Source organism: Lissotriton helveticus, chromosome 10, assembly GCF_964261635.1.
Source record: "Lissotriton helveticus chromosome 10, aLisHel1.1, whole genome shotgun sequence".
NCBI lineage: Eukaryota > Metazoa > Chordata > Amphibia > Caudata > Salamandridae > Lissotriton > Lissotriton helveticus.
Window position 1 is genome coordinate 496,598,751 of NC_136071.1, and position 16,937 is coordinate 496,615,687.

The window sequence follows — 16,937 nt, forward strand, 5'->3', positions numbered from 1 at the left end:
GTGGTATATGGTATTATATGCCCATGTCAATTGCTATATATTGGCAAAACCAATCAAGAGATCCGGCAACGGATCGCGCAACATAAATCAAGGATCAACAGGAAAGTTGAAAATGCCCCCTTGGTGCAACATTGGACGCGATTGCAGCATACTGTGAGTGACCTCAAGTGGACAGTAATCTCTAAAATAGAGCGAAATCCCAGAGGTGGCGATTTAAATTTGACACTATCAAAACGTGAAGCTTTCCTTATCGTGAAGTTTGATACAGCAGTATCTGGACTTAATGAATTAAGTGAAATCTTCAAATTGTAAATGACCTGCATTTAACCCATTCCCCAGTCCTGCAACGAAATGTATTCAGGCAAACACTTGTGTTGTTCGCGCATTTTTGAAACTCCGATCCATAGCTCGTCTTGGATCCAGTCCAGTATTCTCATGTAACCCTGGCCACTGAATGGGCGGCCCTTCTGCTCATCAGCCAGGTATATAGGCAGAGCAGTTTAACCATAGCCTGCTACTGCGCAGGAGCCGCCGGATAGTGCTGTCTTGGACGCTGCCTTTTTGAAAACTCGCCCTGATTAAAATTAGTAAGTACTCTAAACTGCTAACCCGCCAAGTTACGCTCTGTTTAGACAGTTAAAATTAGTTTCTTACCCTGGCTTTTCATTTTTCCCTAGTTTAATATCTACCGATGAGCGCGTTGAACAAAGATGTGCCGGTAAGCCCTGAGTTGTATTAATCTCTTATGCCACGCCATGTCTGAGCACAAACTAACTAACGCGTTCCACGTGTTTGTCTTCTGCGGCTCTGTTAAAGTAATTGACTCTCACGCGCTTCATTTTCCACTCTAGCCCACAGGCGTCTTGAACTCAAAAACAACCGTGTGCCGTACCTACCGTGGTCACACGTAGCTGACTTGTTATGCCGGTAAGCTGCCGCCCCCGTTTTAACTTACTTCCTCAAGGAGAATGTGTGCTGGCGGTTAATGGTGTCCACTGTGTTTTTTTAGATGAGCAACGCGTTGAAAGTCCCCCTTTTTTCAGACGGTTTCCGCGAACAAGTGCTACTTTATCTCTTCGTAGAACAACGCATTTTGGTAATGAGTTATATGTGCTGTGTTTTTTGACCATGCTAACGCTTTATAAGGTTATACTGAGTGTTGCGTTCTTCCATTTTCCCAAGACACGTCCAGTGACGAAAAACGGACAGCCTTTATAGACGCGGTCTCCTACACCATTTCACTAGGTGAGACTCTCTCTTAAACTGGAATCACCTCAAATTTAATATACAATCCCCCCCTCCTTAATAAATTTCAATCCCCCTTATAGGTCTACCACCTTCCAACTGTGTCAACCAAATCCCCACCTTGAGACTATTCATTTTTCAAAATACAGAATGTGAGTAAAGCCTTGCTACCTTCGATGTATTACTCCGCTTGCGGTATTTTTAAGACTCATTAAAACGTCCTGTACTAGTCAGTTGTAAGTGTACAGCCTAGCGGTTAGTCTGAGGAATTCTGGGTGGCCACTGAGTGTAGGTGACTGATGTTGATCTTGTGATTAAATTTAATCTTGCTTGTCTGAGTTGTTTCTAATTCTTTTTTCCCCTCTCTCTTTCTCTTTTCAATTTTGTAGAGAACCCCAAAAGGCCCTGAAGAGAATCCCTACAAGTCATTGGGATTCGAAACGCGTAGGCCCCAGCCACCTTACTGTCTGCTCTAGTGATAAGCGTGAATGCTATGATAATTGTTGCTTATCACTAATTTTTGTACATTATCCTTTTTCTAAAGATCCAAGAAGTATTTTTATATACTTAACTATAGGAATGTACGTTAAAATTAAAATTGATTGTGTATCAAAAGAAAGTATTATCTAAGTGTTTTGCAGACACTGGCTTTTCTTGTTTTATGTATGGTATTGTATTATATTGTAAATATTGTATGTTTTGATAAATGTTGTAGCTCTCTTATTTAGTGCTCCCCTTCTCCCCTTGAATGATTGTTTATCGTATGGTTGTGATATGAGTGATATGATGAACGATCACCCCCAGTTTTGATTTTGGTCATTAAATTGTTTTTTACATGTTCGTTTTCACAAAATGAAAAAGTATCTTTTGATAAAATCAGAAATAAGAATAAAAGCTATTAACTAGCATTCAGTCTTGAATATTTTCTCAAGTACTGTGTTTGAATTTATGTTACTGCGGTGTTATCAGTAAACACATCACTGCCTCTTAGAAAGTGGAAACCCTTTGTGGCAATACTTTGAGTCACGTCAAAAACAGGAACCCCTACCAGTGGATAATAATGAAATGTATTATCATGATAGTTTATATATGTGCATGAAAGCATTGGCATCCTACAAAGAAAATCACTGCCCAATTTGTTTAAGAAGTGTAATGTATTCACTACTATCCCTTCATTGTAATTGAGAAAGGGAGTATGACACCAAGAATCAGATGGGAGTTGTTAGTGTTGTAGGCCAAATAGCCTATATGAGTGAACATGAAGGCATCCTCCAAAAGGGATAACCTATTAAACAGAGCCATTACCTTCCTTTCAATTAACTGGAGGTCATGTAATGTAGAACACCAAAAAAGGAGGGAGAAAAAAAGCACTTAAAATGTCTCAATATTGTTTTCTTATTGAAAAGAAGCATCATAGCAATACATCTCGTAGTCACAAAGTGAAAACAAATCACAGACAAACTCGCCCTAGGGCTGTCATCATTCAGCCCACACTCATGGCTTCTCGGTCTAAAAATCCAATATTCTTTTTTTTTTTAAAAACAATTGTGTCAGATCTCAGGTGTCTCTTGGTATATATAGTTTGGAGAGATGTGGTGCAGTGGCCAGGGCAGCTGACTTCGGAGCACAGGGTTCACTGTTCGATCCCCGGCTCCGGCGGCAGCTCAGCTCAGCACCATGGGACTCTGGGCAATAGCTCACTTAAATTCCACGACAGCCCGCAGCGCCTTGAGACCCGTAAGGGTGAGTAGCTTGCGCTTTACAAATACGGATTATCTCTTAATGCTTTGGGATTAACACTCTCACAGACAATAAAGAGTTCTGATCAAGGGGTTTCTGTAGAGTTCTGGTTCTAACACCCTATCCAGGGGGTACATCAGGAGGTCAAGGAATGGCAATCTGTCCTTACTGTAATCACAGGTGAACTTCAAATGTGAGTTTCTAGAGTTCAACCATGTACTGAACTCAAGAATGGTCAAAACTTCACCTCCTAAAATCACCACTATATCATTGATGTATCCTTTCCATAGTCTCGGATGTTCACTGAATGGGCTGGAATATGGGTAATTATGGGTGGTCTCACATCTGTGCATATAGAGGTTAGCTGTGCCTGGTTCAAAAGTACTGCCCATAGATGTCCCAGACAGGTAAAAGCAGTAATCAAACTGAAAGAAATTCTCTTTCATGACTAACTGGGCACACTCCATAATGAAGGAGACTGGTGTGATGTAGTCAGGGGGCTGTTTACTAGTAAGGACCATATAGTTTGTAGGGTTTTGTCCTGAGGAATTCAGGTGCAGATATATTCTACATCAAAAGACAACAAGAGGTATTTTGTAATATCAAAAGGTAAATCTTCCAAGGTGTTTACGGTGGCTTTACATTCTTGGAAATAGGATGGCATAGCAGTCACTAAAGGCCTCAAGAAAACATCCACAAATTGTGAAAGAGGCTTCAAAAGAGACTTGAGGCCTGAAAAAATCAGCCTACCTGGCGGAGGGCATTGTGGTTTGTTGATTTTTTGGGTAAAATGTAAAAATACGGAGTGACTAACTACCCCTTGGGAGTTATGACAACACACTAATTGCAAGTGACAGATCGATCTATATGATCACCTTCCCCTGTGGCCTCCACTATATGGGAATGACAGTAAGGAACGTGAGGAGACGTACCCCAGGAAGATCGAAGTACCGTAAGTTGTAAATGTTCAACTAGTACACACTACCTAGCAATTGGTCACAATGAGATAATTTGACCGGACAGTAAAAGACAAACCATATATACCAATTTGAACCCGAGATGTAAAACAATTCTTCTTTTTGAACGACCAACGTTGGATTTTTATACTGAGCAGCCACGAGTGTGGGCTGAATGTTCTCTGTGATTTGTTTTAACTTTGTGATTAAGCGATGTATTGCTATGATGCTTCTTTTCACTAAGAGAATATTGTAAGAGTAAGATAATATTGAGACATTTTTGTGATTTTTTTTCTTCCCCTCTATTTTGATGTTGTACATTTCATGTCCTCCAATTAAACGAAGGGGAGGTAATGGGTCTCTTTAATAGGAGGTTCCTCTTGGAGGGTGCCTTTATGCCCACTCATACAGGCTATTTGGCCTACAGCACTACAACACTTGGGGCATATTTACAAGCCCTTATCGCCACAGGAACATCACTTTTAGTGACTTTGCTAATCCTTTATGAATCTTTGCGGTATGCAATGTAACCACTCGCTTTCTTCTTTGTGGAGTCTAATATGCTTCACGTTATTGAAATGCAACTAAAGATTCATCAATGAACCTCAATTTGCACCAGAATTTGCAGGAAGCAAAGCGCGCATCACCTTCAAAGATACACACCTCAAGGTGACACATCTGGCTTCTCAGGAGCATGGTCCAAATGCGTGCTCAAACAAATAAATGATTCCGAAGTCTAACCCAGACTTTCGTAGTTCAATAAATCATCTCATGTTGCCGACAAAACACTTTTCTTTCCCATAGATTACCTGCCAGAAACTGTAGCACGTAGAAGCCTTATTCGGTGTCATTCTGGTGTCCAAAGTTTTTTAAAGTAGGCAAATGTGTTTTGTTATCTGCGTCAAAATAGTCTGCAGTATTTACAAGCTTCAGAACTTGATACTGGGACCCTTGGTGAGGGCGTGCCGCCCCGCCAGGCCTCGCAGGTAAGCAGTCCCTGCAACGGAAGCGACCACGACTGCCCCCTCCCTGCCAGAGTAACTGAATCCCCCAGTGTCTCTTTGTGTGGGTGTGTTTTTCTCGTGCGGTCTTTGATCTTCCCACGCTGTTTGCCCGGTCAGCCTAACTCAGACAGGGGTTAGTGACTGAGGTCAGGCCCAGCAGACGAGCTCACTCCCGGCCCCCACCCCTTCACTTCCCTCCCATCCTGGGAGCTGACAGCCCCGTCCCCTCCCCGCAGAGAATATCCTTTTCCCGCAGCATGAGGGCTGTTGTGGCGCCTCTTCCCTCGGTCCTCTGTGAGGGGCGCAGCTAGGCCGCACGCGCTGTGATCTCCCGCCATTGCAGGAAGGCTGCGCCGGTGTCCAGGCGGACGTTTGATGGCGGGGTGATAGCGCCCTGAAGGGCGCCACATTGTGTGGAAGCGAGGACAGCCGTCTCAGAAGCAGCTTGCTCCAACCAACTGTGTGGACAGACGGACAGGTCCCCCTGAGGATGCCTAGAGCCGGACCAAATCTACTCTGCCTAGCGCCTTGAATCTTCTCCGAGGAACTACTTTCTTTTTTTTAACATTTTAAAACCAGAGTGCTAACAGATCGACGTGTCGGTGGCGGGAAGTCGTTTTACACGTTTTTAGTCTCTTAGGCAAGATTTGAAGGCAGAGAGAAGACAGGAGTGAGTCTAAAAAGCAGTGACTTTCGACGATGGGTTCACGTGGGGCACCGGTAGGGTCGGCAGCTATGTGGGCAGCAGGCGGACTGGCATTGCTGATTGTCCTGGCAGAGGGGGCCAACCTGCGGCCGGTCAGAGTGAGCCACTTGGGAGTGTGCCCCAACCAGCTGAACCCCAACCTCTGGGTGGATGCGCAGAGCACGTGCGAAAGGGAGTGCAAGACCGACCAGGTGAGATACCAGGCTTCTAGCTTCAGGCAGCATGTGGGCGCTATACAGTTCCCAAATGGTATACAGCTCTGCAGGGCTGATTTACAAGAAAGTGAGGCATCTGTAGCCATGTGTCACTTTCCTTGCGCCACCCTAAGAAACCCTTGCGCCACCATGGATGCGCCGCATTTACAATACAGCGCACTATGGCGCAAGGATTGACAGATGCATCAGAAATTCTGGCACAACTGTTGGGGCAAAAGTCATGCATTGCTGGAGTTGAGTCACAAGCACAACGTAACTCCAGCAATGCGTTTTGAGGCCTATTCCCATTACACTGCGTCATTCCTTACACCTGCTTCAAGCAGGTGTAAGGTTTTGACGCAGTGGCGTCCTAGAAATGGCGCAGTGGAATCTTGTAGATTTCACGGTGTTACTTCTACAAGGCTTTCCTGCATGGTAACGCCCCCCTGCATACATTCTACCTGTAGCCAGTATAATGTGACGCAGGGCTTTACAACGTGACACATCTCCCTAGATGCGTCAAGTTATAAATTGGCCTAATTTTTTGCGCTGCCGCTGCATCACAAAAGTGATGCAACGGCGTCGCAAAGGTGTCGCAAGCGGCTTGTAAATCTGCCCTGCATGCTTTTACAAGCTCATAAAAGTAGAGGTAACAGACCTCAGAGTGTACCCCCCCACACACTCACGGTTAATTGTATGTGCTGTGATGCCCATAGTTGGTGTTATTACTACAGAAAATAATACACAAGAGAAAAAAGATGCATTATGCTTGCCCTGGTCTTGCACATACATGTTTACTTTTTAATGCACTTTTCATTTTATTTACTTAGCTTTGCACTTAACTCTCCATGCATTCCAGGAAAGTCCATTACAGAAGATCACAAGGGAAATGTATGCTAGAATGATGAGAATCCCGGCTACATTTCCATTCCTCTCCGAGCCCAGGTCCACCTCCGCTGCTAGAGTGTGTTTCTGCGGCCTCGAGCCTCCGAACTTTCCTTCCTCGGGGTCAGTCTCGCGCGAGCATCCTTTGGTACCATGTGGGCCACCGCGATTAGTACATTTAGTGGAGAGCTGCTGTTCTCTGGGTAACAAATCAGGTTTAAAGTAACAGTGCTCTTAGAATGCTATTGCATTGCATAGCGCTTTATTACTCACAAGGCGCCTAAATGCTTTTGCGAACACCTAGCACGCTACTTCGCTCGAGTGACGTCGATGGAAGAGTGCCTGTAACTTGGGATGTTATGTATGGGGAGTGTATGATGTCTTGTGTGAGGACTACAGTTGTGTTTTCATAATGTTTTATTTATGCGCATATTTGAAGCGAACAAGACGGAGGAATGGGGCATAAACGTTGGGCTGGCTTCTTTGGTGGTAAACGTTTTGTTTTGGTGCGTTTATGGTAGACATTGTTTTGACCTTCTTACCTATAGCAAGGGCACCTGGAATTATGCGGCAAAGGAGGACCAAAGTATGGAGGAAGGTGACTAAATTATGCGGCGAGAAATGGCAAATTATGCGGCATAATGTGCCACATTTTAAATTCGCATTGCCTCATTCTTTTTGCTTTTTTACATAAATGCACGAGGTCTGAGCAAAGGTTTTGCCTCATTAGCACCAGCTTGACACCCAAAGACAGAAATAAACAACAGAAGGGTGACCAGCCAACCTCTGTGGAGGGCCTACCACTGCACAGCAACAAGTATTACTGCGTTTTTAGTATTTGTTGATCCATTTGAGCTAGAAGTACTTTTTTTGTTTTGCTGCAATCTGTAGATATACATCAGATGATAGATTATGTGGCAAATGCAGCAAGAACGTGACTGCAAAAAAGCACAACAGCTACGAAATCGCATAATTCAAGTGGCCAAGAACTGGCTAAGCATGAGCATAGGAGAAAGTGCGAGGAGAGACGAGGCCAAGCAGGGGATATGCTGGTTCCATTTATTTTATGAGCACCTTTGCTTTTCTGGACTCTAGGAGGGAAGGAAAGGGGCGACCAAGGATGATTCATGGGTGGATAGACATTTGGGATGAATGAGTAGATAGATACATGTTTAGGTGGTTGGGTTTTTGAACAATGGATGGATAAGTGGCGGAGTTTGGGAGGCTGGCGGTGGATGGATGAGTTGGCTTTTCGGGGACAACGGATGGATGAATTAATGAATGGATGGATAGCTGGATGCGCCGGTGGATTGATGGAGCCATGGGTGGTGTTTGAGCCAAACAGTGGGTGGATCTGGACTGCCTCGATGGATGGATGGATACATGTATGGGTTTTTGGGGTTTGAAACGATGGGTGCGTGAGTTTGGAAGAATGGTGGTGAGTGGGTGAGCTTGAAATTGTAGGACAACCGATGAATAGATGAGCGGATGAATACATAGATGGGTGGACAGATTAGGTAGATGGTTGTTTCTGGGTTGCATGAATGGATAGATGCATGTATGGGTGGGTGTATAATTGTTAGAATGACAGCTAGGTGGATGGATGGGTGGGTTGAAGGGTGTAGTGTTTGGTATCATGGATGGATTGTCTTTCTTAACCACGGTGGTAGACTCATTGATTGCATGTGCACACTTACAGTGCACCCTTGCAACATGGCCTGCAGCAGTGCTCTCTCCCATCACACAGAGATGTATGTAGAGAAGCCAGCCGTACATGCTTCATTCTCACACGCCATTACAGGGCAGTGGGGCACCCTCCCACATACACAGAAGAGAGTGCACAATGCACACTGTGCCAAGCTGCCCTCACACTGAACAGCTGTAGCAGATGCATTAGCAGTGAAAGCTTTTGCCACTCAAAGTGTGGCACAGCACATACAACCACAGCTTGGTTTTAGCACCCTGAAGCAACCTAGGTGAATATGTCAGCGCTTTATTAAAGCCGTCACACATGGACAGCACAGGAGGCTTCTGTGACCCTCTGAATGACTGGTACATAGACAGCTGCTGCCTGGACATCCCTCAAACACACCATGGGTATCAGAAGTTAACCCCTGTAACTTGGCCCTTATGCCAGATGCAGCATTGGCAGCAGCAGTGAAACCTTGGCCCTCCATTAATGCCATGGGTACAGCACAGGCAGGATAAGGGAGTACAGTCAGAGAGCAGCAGTACAAGCTCCCTTCACACACAGAACCGATATCGTACGGACAGCTGCTGTGCAAACGTCCTTTATGCACAGGACAGGTGCAATACAGACATTTGCTATGCAAACGTCCTTCACATGCTAAACAGGTGCAATATAGTCAGCAGGTGTGCAAACATCCTTCACGCACAGAACAGGTGAAATACAGACAGCTGCTGTGCAGATTTTATTCATTCACAGAACATGTGCAATGCAGACAGCTGTTGAGCAAACTTCATTCACGCACAGAACACGTGCAATGCAGACAACTGCTGTACAAACTTCATTCACGCATAGAACATGTGCAATGCAGACAGCCTCGGTGCAAACTTCATTCATGCATAGAACATGTGCAATGCAGACAGCCTCGGTGCAAACTTCATTCACCCATAGAACATGTGCAATGCAGACAGCTTCGGTGCAAACTTCATTCATGCATAGAACATGTGCAATGCAGACAGCCTCGGTGCAAACTTCATTCACCCATAGAACATGTGCAATGCAGACAGCCTCGGTGCAAACTTCATTCAGATACAGAGCATGTGTAATGCAGACAGCTGCTGTGCAAACTTCATTCATGCATAGAACATGTGCAATGCAGACAGCCTCGGTGCAAACTTTATTCATGCATAGAACATGTGCAATGCAGACAGCCTCGGTGCAAACTTCATTCACCCATAGAACACGTGCAATGCAGACAGCCTCGGTGCAAACTTCATTCAGATACAGAGCATGTGTAATGTAGACAGCTGCTGTGCAAACTTCATTCATGCATAGAACATGTGCAATGCAGACAGCCTCGGTGCAAACTTCATTCACCCATAGAACATGTGCAATGCAGACAGCCTCGGTGCAAACTTCATTCACCCATAGAACATGTGCAATGCAGACAGCCTCGGTGCAAACTTAATTCACCCATAGAACATGTGCAATGCAGACAGCCTCGGTGCAAACTTCATTCACCCATAGAACATGTGCAATGCAGACAGCCTCGGTGCAAACTTCATTCAGATACAGAGCATGTGTAATGCAGACAGCTGCTGTGCAAACTTCATTCATGCATAGAACATGTGTAATGCAGACAGCTGCCGTGCAAACTTCATTCATGCATAGAACATGTGCAATACAGACAGCTGTTGAGCAAACGTCATTCAGATACAGAGCATGTGCAATGCAGACAGCCTCGGTGCAAACTTCATTCAGGCAAATAACATGTGCAATGCAGACAGCTGCTGTGCAGATTTAATTCATGCATAGAACATGTGCAATGCAGACAGCTGTTATGCAAACTTCATTCAGGCAAATAACATGTGCAATGCAGACAGCTGCTGTGCAGATTTAATTCATGCACAGAACATGTGCAATGCAGACAGCTGTTGTGCAAACTTCATTCAGGAAAATAACATGTGCAATGCAGACAGCTGCTGTGCAGATTTAATTCATGCACAGAACATGTGCAATGCAGACAGCTGTTGAGCAAACGTCATTCAGACACAGAACGTGCGCAATGCAGACAGCTGCTGTGCAGACAGGAGCTGTCCAACCTTCATTTTATATATAGATAATGGCCAGCTTAGGCAGGAGCAGTGCAAGCTTCCTTTTATATATAGATAACTAACGTCCAGCACATACAGGAGCTGTTAAAGCTTCTTTTTATATAAAGATAATGCCCAGCACAGACAGAAGCTGTGCAAGCTTCCTTTTATATATAGATAATGCCCAGCTCAAGCAGGAGCTGTGCAAGCTTCCTTTTATATATAGATAACTAACGTCCAGCACAGACAGGAGCTGTACAAGCTTCCTTCATATATAGATTACGCCCAGCTGTGGCAGCAGCTGTCCAAGCTTCCTTTCATATATAGACAACGCCCAGCGCAGACAGGAACTGGGCAAGTTTCCTTTTATATATGGATAACGCCCAGCTCAGACAGGAGCTGTACAAGCTTCCTTTATATATAGATAATGCCCAGCGCTAACAGGAGCTGTGCAAGCTTCTTTCATATATAGATGATGTCCAGCTCAGATAGGAGCTGTACAAGCTTACTTCATATATAGATAATGCCCAGCGCAGACAGGAGCGGTGCACGCTTCTTTCATATATAGGTTATATCCAGCACAAACAGGAGCTGTACAAGCTTCTTTCATATAAGATTACGTCCAGTGTAGACAGGAGCTGTCCAAGCTTCCTTTTATATATAGATAACGTCCAGCACAGACAGGAGCTGTGCAAGCTTCTTTCATAAATATATAGATAACGTCCAGCGCAGACAGGAGCTGTGCAAGCTTCTTGCATATATAGATTACGCCCTGCGCAGACAGGAGCTGTGCAAGCTTCCTTCATATATATAGATAACGTCCAGCGCAGACAGGAGCTGTGCAAGCTTCTTGCATATATAGATAACTAACGTCCAGCAAAGACAGGAGCTATACAAGCTTCCTTCATATATAGATTACGCCCAGCTGTGGCTGGAGCTGTCCAAGCTTCCTTTTATATATAGATAACGCCCAGCGCAGACAGGAGCTGTACAAGCTTCTTGCATATACAGATACCGTCCAGCGCAGACAGGAGCTGTCCAAGCTTCCTTTTATATATAGATAACTAACATCCAGGGCAGACAGGAGCTGTATAAGCTTCCTTCATATATAGAGTACGCCCAGCTGTGGCAGGAGCTGTCCAAGCTTCCTTTTATATATAGATAATTAACGTCCAGCACAGACAGGAGCTGCACAAGCTTCCTTCATATATAGATTACGCCCAGCTGTGGCAGGAGCTGTCCAAGCTTCCTTCTATATATAGATAACTAACGTCCAGCACAGACAGGAGCTGTACAAGCTTCCTTCATATATAGATTACGCCCAGCTGTGGCAGGAGCTGTGCAAGCTTCCTTTTATATATAGATAACTAACGTCCAGCACAGACAGGAGCTGTACAAGCTTCCTTCATATATAGATTACGCCCAGCTGTGGCAGGAGCTGTCCAAGCTTCCTTTTATATATAGATAACTAACGTCCAGCACAGACAGGAGCTGCACAAACTTCCGTCATATATAGATTACGCCCAGCTGTGGCAGGAGCTGTCCAAGCTTCCTTTTATATATAGATAACTAACGTCCAGGGCAGACAGGAGCTGTACAAGCTTCCTTCATATATAGATTACGCCCAGCTGTGGCAGGAGCTGTCCAAGCTTCCTTTTATATATAGATAACTAACGTCTAGGGCAGACAGGAGCTGTACAAGCTTCCTTCATATATAGAGTACGCCCAGCTGTGGCAGGAGCTGTCCAAGCTTCCTTTTATATATAGATAACTAACGTCCAGCACAGACAGGAGCTGCACAAGCTTCCTTCATATATAGATTACGCCCAGCTGGGCAGGAGCTGTCCAAGCTTCCTTCTATATATAGATAACTAACGTCCAGCACAGACAGGAGCTGTACAAGCTTCCTTCATATATAGATTACGCCCAGCTGTGGCAGGAGCTGTGCAAGCTTCCTTTTATATATAGATAACTAACGTCCAGCACAGACAGGAGCTGTACAAACTTCCTTCATATATAGATTACGCCCAGCTGTGGCAGGAGCTGTCCAAGCTTCCTTTTATATATAGATAACGTCCAGCACAGACAGGAGCTGTACAAGCTTCCTTCATATATAGATTACGCCCAGCTGTGGCAGGAGCTGTCCAAGCTTCCTTTTATATATAGATAACTAACGTCCAGCACAGACAGGAGCTGCACAAGCTTCCTTCATATATAGATTACGCCCAGCTGTGGCAGGAGCTGTCCAAGCTTCCTTCTATATATAGATAACTAACGTCCAGCACAGACAGGAGCTGTACAAGCTTCTTGCATATATAGATTACGTCCAGTGCAGACAGGAGCTGTCCAAGCTTCCTTTTATATATAGATAACTAACGTCCAGCACAAATAGGAGCTGTACAAGCTTCCTTCATATATAGATTACGCCCAGCTGTGGCAGGAGCTGTCCAAGCTTCCTTTGATATATAGATAACTAACGTCCAGCACAGACAGGAGCTGCACAAGCTTCCCTCATATATAGATTACGCCCAGCTGTGGCAGGAGCTGTCCAAGCTTCCTTTGATATATAGATAACTAACGTCCAGCACAGACAGGAGCTGCACAAGCTTCCTTCATATATAGATTACACCCTGCTGTGGTAGGAGCTGTCCAAGCTTCCTTTTATATATAGATAACGTCCAGCAGAGACAGGAGCTGTACAACCTTCCTTCATATATAGATTACGTCCAGTGCAGACAGGAGCTGTCCAAGCTTCCTTTTATATATAGATAACTAACGTCCAGCACAGACAGGAGCTGTACAAGCTTCCTTCATATATAGATTACGCCCAGCTGTGGCAGGAGCTGTCCAAGCTTCCTTTGATATATAGATAACTAACGTCCAGCACAGACAGGAGCTGCACAAGCTTCCCTCATATATAGATTACGCCCAGCTGTAGCAGGAGCTGTCCAAGCTTCCTTTGATATATAGATAACTAACGTCCAGCACAGACAGGAGCTGCACAAGCTTCCTTCATATATAGATTACACCCTGCTGTGGTAGGAGCTGTCCAAGCTTCCTTTTATATATAGATAACGTCCAGCAGAGACAGGAGCTGTACAACCTTCCTTCATATATAGATAACGCCCAGCGCAGACAGGAGCTGTGCAAGCTTCTTGCATATATAGATAGCGTCCAGCGCAGACATGAGCTGTGCAAGCTTCTTTCATGTATAGATTACACCCAGCTGTGGCAGGAGCTGTGGAAGGTTCCTTCAAACACAGCAGGTGTAGCATTAAGAAGAATAGTGCAAGCTAGCTACATAGCACACAGCCGGAGGTCGGCTTGTGCATACAACAGATGCAGCACACCTTTTCCCAAACACACACACATGCCACAGGCACATGGTAGGCACAACCCTGCCACGACGCACGTCTACCCTGATGTGCAGTCGTCTCCTTTCTGTATGAGAGGAGAGATAAGTCTCGGCACACAAATCGTTCTTGGCCTCTTTCTGCTCGAACCTCTTCATGTTTACAGAGAATGTTGGTGTCAATGACCATTCTAAGCTTGGCCTCGTTATCCGAAATCTCAATAAAAGAGTGAGAAGGGAATCCACTATTCACCCTCATTATCCCCGGTCCCGTTTACGGTAGGCCGGGAAAAGGAGGAGTTATTTTTCGCACGGATATAGGGGCATATTACCAAGGGTGGCGATAGGCAATTATCGCCGGTTTAGCGGCTGTTTTCGGCCTCTAAGCGGCGATAATTCTATCGCTCTATTAGCAAGCTGTCGCTAACTGATGTTAGCGACAGCTTTTAGACGATAGCGAGCGGTTTGGGGCCCGCTTTGCATGTCAGCGATATTTATGACATGCAAAGTGGGCGTACCCAACCTGTTAGCGACTGAAAGCAGTCGCTAACGTCGCTATCGCCTATTAGCAAGGCAGGCGTAGCGATGGAAATATTCCCGCTATCGCCAAAAACCAACGCCTGCTCACACCAGTTCTTAGCCATGTTATCCAATGGGAGATGGATAACATGGCTAAGAGCATTTCGTCGCTAATGCATGAATACCGCTCTATTCTCAGCGATATTCACGCATTTCGCCGCTATCGCTGGATATTTTAGCACAATGGAGAAAAACGTTGCTAATAGCATGTTTTCTCCGCTAACATATCCAGCTATAGCAGCGATAAAAAAAATCATCGCTAAGCCTATTTAGCGATAAATATCGCTACTTGTTGGTAATATGCCCCATAGTCCAATAGCGCGACAATCAGAGTCTATTGGGCGCGATAAATAACTATTAGTATTATAGCGGGGAAAATGGGGCATAACATGCACTGCAGGAATTTGGAATTTACTGGGTGTGTGAAATAAGAGCCGAATACGAGCATTGCTGTAAAAATGATGCATAATATGCACGTCGTCTTATCTACATGGCATTTTTACCTCAGTAAATTTCAGCAAGTTTCGTGGGTGCGGTGTTAATCACACAAATAGTCATTGCACTATGTGCGGTAGCATGAATTACCACACATATCACGACTAGTCGGGACAACCGTATTTCTGACCGCCCACCCCACGAATGCCCCACTTTGATGAGGCTAATAATAATGTCACCGTTCTTGCCAGTTGTCATTGAGCTTTTAGGGAAACTGACTCACTGAAATCTGGCCATTTTCATACTCCGAGTCCATACCCAAATTCTGGAAGGCCCGTTTGTGCTATAAATCATACATTTAATTGCACAACCCAGATGCGCTCCCTGTTTTTATCGATTTCAAGACTAAGGTAGAGTTGCTTCTTTGATCAATATTTTCAGCCTCTGGCGATGAACCCACTGAGCTACAATGTCCAACCACTGAGCAGCTGTCAAATGGGTCTCCATGTACTAAAAGCTAAGATGTGACCTGTGACCTCAGGGTGGAAGGGTCAGACACTGAGCCATGGAGCACGCATTGTGTGTGGGGGGCGCCTGAGACTCGGACAGGGATCTCAGAGGGCGCGCCATTGTGAAAGAGCTGTGGGGGGGGGGGGGGGGGGTGGCAGGCAGGCAAGATTCCCTGTCGAACTCAGTCTGCAGAAGTCTAAGCTGCCAGTATTGTATTGTAATTGCATTATATAGCACTTACTGCCCCTGACAACGCGTTGAAGCGCTTTTTCGACGAGTAGCACCCTACTCCGGAACCCATAAAGGGTTAGTTGTGAATCAGTACAGTGAAAATATGAAAGTAATTTGAGAGGTGGTTATGTTAGTAAGTTATTTGGATTGAGAAGGATAGTGAAGGGGTAGAAGAGGGAAAAAGGTTTGCATTTATATAGCGCTTGCTGCCACTGATGGGGTAGAACGTAGCAGGGGTATTTTTAAAGCTTAGACTTAGAGCAAAGCTGTTAACCCTCTGAGTTACCTGTGTCAGTGACGTCCCACTATGCTGCGGCTCCTCTCTTTGCACAGGAGCGGCAGAGGGCTGGTCATGGCTGCCAAGTGGCCCTTTCACCAACATGCCACCGTGTTGTGACCTCTCCCTCTTTTCCCCCATCCACCCCTCATTTCCTCTCTCCTCTTGGTACAGCCCACTCTACTTCCCGGAGTGCGTGTTAGAATGTTCATGAGTCATGACTGCCGCCCAGCTGGGAGCACCTGTTGTACTTGACTGAATAAAGTCGTACTTTGAAACCCATATATGTAGTGGCTCTTTACTACATTTCTGGCGACGAGGACGAGGAGCTGAGCCAGGGTCAGCGTGGTGTTTCTCCCCCCTGGATGATTTGAGGCTTGGGCGGAGTTGTTAATTGAAATGAAGGACTCATCAGTTGAATTGAAAGTTCACTGGAAAGCAGACCGGTAAACCAGGCTGTACTCACCGATGTGTTCTCTGCGGGGGACGTAAAATTCTCGATTCCGGAAACCCTCTGGAAGTCGGGTGTGAAGTTTCGGTGAAAGTACTGGTGCCGTGAGGAGAAGAAAAACGTTTCTTCCTGACTTGAGGTCCGCTGGAGAGGTGGTTCGTGTAACCAGTGACTGGGAAAAGAAAAGAGGAAGAAATGAGTTGATAAGCTGCGTCGGGCGTCCCAAGGATTTTGAGAAGTTTAAGAGGAGTAAGACCCGAGTGGATGAACAGTGAACGGTGAGAAAGTTCGTCAGGTGAGCAGCCGAAGTTAATGTGGAAAGCTGAGCGGAGCGGGAGACGAAATTGCTGTTAATCGTTCCCACCGCGTTTTGAAGTGTAAACAGAAGCCTTGGTGAAGGAGTCGACGAAAGAGCTCTGTAGGTGACAGACGGTTAAATGAGAAACGGAGCCATAGGATGTGAGGATCTATATGGCGTCCCATTGAAATTGAGGTGGTGAAGAGGAGTAAGTGGAAGAGCATTGTAATTGACGAGATATTGTGAGCAGCTGAAACTAAATATAGGAACTGAGCGGGGTTCATGTTATGGTGA

At 45.3% G+C, this 16,937-nt stretch overlaps 1 protein-coding gene across 1 annotated transcript in view; it reads left to right on the forward strand.

Annotated features, from left to right (window-relative positions):
• Positions 1–5,680: 5,680 nt before the first annotated feature.
• Positions 5,681–16,937, forward strand: part of WFIKKN1 (WAP, follistatin/kazal, immunoglobulin, kunitz and netrin domain containing 1) — a 48,691-nt gene continuing 37,434 nt past the window's right edge. Inside the window, exon 1 of the mRNA XM_078662745.1 lies at positions 5,681–5,842. Within this exon, the coding sequence (XP_078518871.1) occupies positions 5,681–5,842 (162 nt within the window). The remainder of the gene's footprint in view (positions 5,843–16,937) is intronic.